This window comes from Penaeus chinensis, chromosome 19 (genome assembly GCF_019202785.1).
Source record: "Penaeus chinensis breed Huanghai No. 1 chromosome 19, ASM1920278v2, whole genome shotgun sequence".
Classification (NCBI taxonomy): domain Eukaryota; kingdom Metazoa; phylum Arthropoda; class Malacostraca; order Decapoda; family Penaeidae; genus Penaeus; species Penaeus chinensis.
The window spans coordinates 5,362,568-5,367,567 of record NC_061837.1 but is presented as its reverse complement, the minus strand read 5'-3'; the positions used below and the strand labels follow the sequence as shown (position 1 = coordinate 5,367,567).

Here is a 5,000-nt window from a genome sequence, read left to right as displayed (position 1 = left end):
CCTCAAACAATGATCACATAAAAGGAATGTTTATTGCATATTTTGCAGCTTCACATAATATATATTCAGAGGGATCTTATGACAGCAGCACCTCGGCAAAACATCCTTTCTGCCTAACAAGTGAAGGTTAATAAAATTCTACAAAGTAGATTTTTCTGCAATATATGATTTTCCTTTTTTCACTTACATCGACAATAGTCTCAAGTTATCTTACTATGAATATTGCAGGAATACCTAGACAAACAATAAATATAAGGAAACAGAAAGTAGTAATAAAATGATAGTGAAATGAAAAAAAAGCTACTGGCAAAAAGATTCTGGTGAACACAAATAATGACTGCATCTGTATACTGTTATATATAAAAAAAAAACCTTAATACATAAGTATTTCATTTTGCTTTTGTGTGTGTGTGTGTGTGTGTGTGTGTGTGTGTGTGTGTGTGTGTGTGTGTGTGTGTGTGTGTGTGTGTGTGTGTGTGTGTGTGTGTGTGTGTGTGTGTATGGGGAAGGTAGGTTTGGGTCAGTGTGGATAGGTGTAGGTGTGGAGTATACATGAGCATAGTTGTGAATGTATGTTTGTGGAACACATAATTCTACCAAAAAATCCAAGGAAATTATTTACTGTAAAAGGGAAAACATAAAGCTAAACTGAGTTCCACAGCTGAAGGTAAATTAGTACACTTTCATCAGAAACCTATGTCAAAAGCATGTAAATAAAGTCATCTGAAAATTATTATTCTTCCCATAAATATTCAATAGATATGCAACTCATTAACAGTTCAAACTGATTAGTCCGTAAATAGAAAATAAAATAATTGAACAACAATATTTCATCTTCATATGAAGATGGCTCACTCTAGGAATCACACAGAAAATGTTAAAAAAGATACTAAAAGGAAATTTATGTCAAACAGGCTTCTTAAGAAAACTGACAGACAGTTCAATAAAGGGACACATGTACTGGGCTACATGCAACTACAGCAGTCCAGCAAAAGAATCTATTTATTTCTACTAGTCACCATTGTATGATATTCAGAAAATATCTACCAGTATTAATAAAAACATACCAAATAAATAATCATTTTTAATATCATATGCCTTCTATACAAATGCCTAAGATAATTATCGAGTCATCAGAAAATTATTCACTCGTAAGATAGACTCTGATTATCACTTGTTACCAATGGTGTATAGACAAACATGCATTGAGGCAACTCTTTTGTCTTCAGCATGCTGCGTTAACAAACCCGTTTTGGTGTAAGCCACTGGGGTCTGAACTTCTGCACCCCCAAGATGCAGCACGACTGCTTAGGCACACAACAACCTATTCTAACACAAAGCCACAGCCACCACGCCAGGCCCTCTGGTGCTTATTTCTCTACTTTGTGTCACGCAACTTTGCTTCTACATTCTATTTCTACATTCCAATACTGAACAAGCACTTGAGACACTTCACAAAAAAAATGTTCAGTGCTCTTCTATAAACTTCAGTGAGAAAACTCTTCATATTGTAAACCTCTGCAAAATTTCTGTCATCATCAATCCCTTTTATTTTCGAAGTCTTACAAGGAGAAAAAAGGTAATGAGCAATGACTTAGTTTTGCAACTGAGCACCTGAGAGCAAAAAGGAAACTGCCTCCAAATCTATATAACTTTGAATTACTAATGTGCCCTCCCCTGTGAACTCTATGATTTTATATGTAGATATATACAGTGAAAAATACTATACCATTATCTATAGATTTTTTAAGCCAAGTATGATATACTTTAGATTTTTTATTAATGATATTCTGAAAACACTGAAGAGCACATAACTATCTTTTTGAGTAACAAGTAACATTAATTTCCTTCTTAAATACATAACTGCATTTGCAATATTTGGCTGTCACGTTAAATATTAATACAGTAATTAATAATCCAGAACTAGTAAACAGGTCATTTGGCAACTTCTATTCAAAATTAACAAGTATGCTTTATAATCTAATTAAATATTGGTTATTAAAGGGTTCCTCAACAAAACATGGAAATGGTACAGTACTAAAAAACACATTGTACAGTGGGACATCTATGGTCATTTGCAAAACATATATGCCATTATGCTAAGCATTTTAAAAAGCGTGGAGGCAGCCCCATGAACTGGGTGACGGATAGTGGGTGGTGGCAGGCTGACCTGGGTGAACCCCTTCCTCCTCCTCCTCCCCCTCATCCTCCCTTGCCTCTGCCTCCTCCGTAATTGGAGGACAGGCGGGGGGAGTGTCCACCTCCATGTTCGTGGAGGATAGGGCCAGTCGCTGCATCTTGTGAACCATCACGATTGCATGCATTAGTTGCTGCAAGAGACAAGTTACAGCCCTTTCAAAGTCTGCTCCTTATTAATGTCACACCCTTTGTGTAGAGTCTAGAGCTTATAATTATGTCAAGATTTCAGATAAGATCCTCTTTCACAGCCCTTGCAAATCAAATACATTCTGCTACACTCAAGCAAAGCCTGGAACCCATACTAACAAGTAGAGGATTGCAGCCGTGCCTTAAATATTTCAGTAAAGCAGAAGATCAATGCCAATATATGGAATAATATAATGAAACCATAAAAACACACATGCATCCACTTAATGACTATCGACCAAGTACACATGACCCATTCGTACTCACTCGCTGTTCTCTTTACCATCTAGCATAGTAATTGGAACTCTTTTTTCCTTTCTGTCTTTTTTTTTTCTTCCTTCATTTACCTTCTATTTCCATTTATCTCCTCTAAGGATAAACAGGAACATAGACACACATGCACATGCGCACGCACACCAACTCAGATACATACATATATACATACATACATATTTACATACATACATCACACATTTATTCATACATATATACATATATCATATAAAAATATATAAATATATATATAAGTATACAATATATATATATATATATATATATATATATATGTATATATATATACACATACATACATACATACATACATACATACGTACATATGTACATATGCACATACGTACATACATACATATACACATACACACATACTAACATACATACATGTACACGTGCACACGCATGCACACCCACATATACGCACACACGCACACACATGCATGCACACGCACGCACATACACACACACACACACCGCACACATATGCATGCACACGCACACACACACACACACACACACACACACACACACACACACACACACACACACACACACACACACACACACACACACACACACACACACACACGCAAAGATTTTCAACTGATTTTGTATGTTATGACAATCTTAAGTGTATTGTTGAGTAAAAATGTAAATAATCAATTAGTAACCAATCTCTTGTGTCATATACATGCTTTAACATACCTTAATCTTACATTAATCAAGATATAGTGAACTAGCATCCGAGCTAAATGCTAAGTTGCCATACGCTTTCAGAAGACTACAATGTCATAAACAGAAAAGAATAAGAGAGCGATAGCTAGCAAAATTATTAAAAGATACCATCATTCACTTTTTACTTCATTAATGGACAGCATCTTTGTACAATTTTGAGATCCTTTGATTGTATAAGCCTTTAATAGCCAGATTGTTTAAAAGCCATAACCCTGCATCTTTTGAATTATTGTGCATTTTATCAGTTACATTCACTCTATATCTATATCAAAATATCTAGCTAATATAATTTTTAGGTTAACTAGACCATAATATGCAATATTTTTCTTGCAGAGACAGTCAAGCAAGAAAACAGCTAATCTTTTTATTAGCCATTTCCAAAAGCTATCAGGTATGGTAGATCATACAATATGCAATAGAAACACTGGTTGAAAAAGAATGTATATGACTAACAAGCATATTAAGAAGTATATCATATACAGTCAAAACTTGATCCTTCGCAAAAAGATGTGTTAAATGGCAGATTGCTGTTTATAAAATTTCATAATAACTTGAGTTTGTGCTATTAGTATTCATTTTCTTATGCTTCATATATGTTTAAACACTTTCAGGTAAAAGTATTAAAACTCAAAAATGCCTGATTATCTCTCAATAAAAATATCTTACTATTTTTAAGGTAACATGATTCCTCTAATATACTATATTTTTTCTTCACAGATTACAAATTATTCTGTTAAATTCATCATATCTGTTCAGTATTATATATGTTTATTACTTTAAAAATTCTTCTATATACACTGAACTTAATTTAAAACAGTACTCACATGATGTCAAGCTGACAGTTTTGATATCTACAGATTCATTCAATTACTAAATAGGAGTATAGCTCTGTGTAAATTACAAGACTGCCAAATTTCTTTCCTTGCAATGAAACTAAAAATATGAACACAAGACTTTACATCATGAATTATTCTTTCATGTAATCACTAAGTTTACTTATGCTTGTTACGAAAAAGAATGAGATATTTTTCCTTTCTTTTTTCAATATTTGGATTTTCAAGTTTTGAATGTATATATCAATCATTATTCAGATTCCAGAAATGTATCTAATATGAACTCTACAAATAGGTATCATAACATACCCACCCAAATTCATCTATCTACGTGAAAAGTAAAGTTGCATTAAAGATAAATTAAATGCTTTCTATCTAATATTAGAACACTGTCCTATCAGAAACACACAAAATATTTGCAACAGACAGTTCAGTATCAAAAAGAAAAAAAAGTGAAATAAAAAATGTATAAAAAGCAAACATTCTTCCCAAAACTAAAAAATGTAATCATCAGATTATTTTGTTAATTAATCTGAAAATGATATTAAAATCATCTTAAACTATCTACGAGACTAGGTATACCTACTAAATTCTTTGAACATTGTACAGATATAAAATCTAATTTCCTTGTGAGAATCACTTACACAACTATAAAATGATCATACATGTAGCACTGTCCAAACAACATAATTTTTTTTTAAATCTAAGCACAATTTTCACCCACCCTTAATCTGTATGGTAAAGTGAAGTATT

General features: G+C 33.0%; 1 protein-coding gene across 2 annotated transcripts in view; it reads right to left on the bottom strand.

The window, feature by feature from the left end:
• The window catches only part of LOC125035097 (calcium/calmodulin-dependent protein kinase type 1), a 143,864-nt gene that overhangs the window by 8,551 nt on the left and 130,313 nt on the right, over window positions 1–5,000 (bottom strand). The window contains exon 9 of one of the 2 annotated variants that reach the window (XM_047627244.1): window positions 2,171–2,330. The exons of the other annotated variant lie outside the window; for it this stretch is intronic. Coding sequence (XP_047483200.1) covers window positions 2,171–2,330 — 160 coding nt within the window. The remainder of the gene's footprint in view (window positions 1–2,170; window positions 2,331–5,000) is intronic. 2 annotated transcript variants of the gene reach the window in all.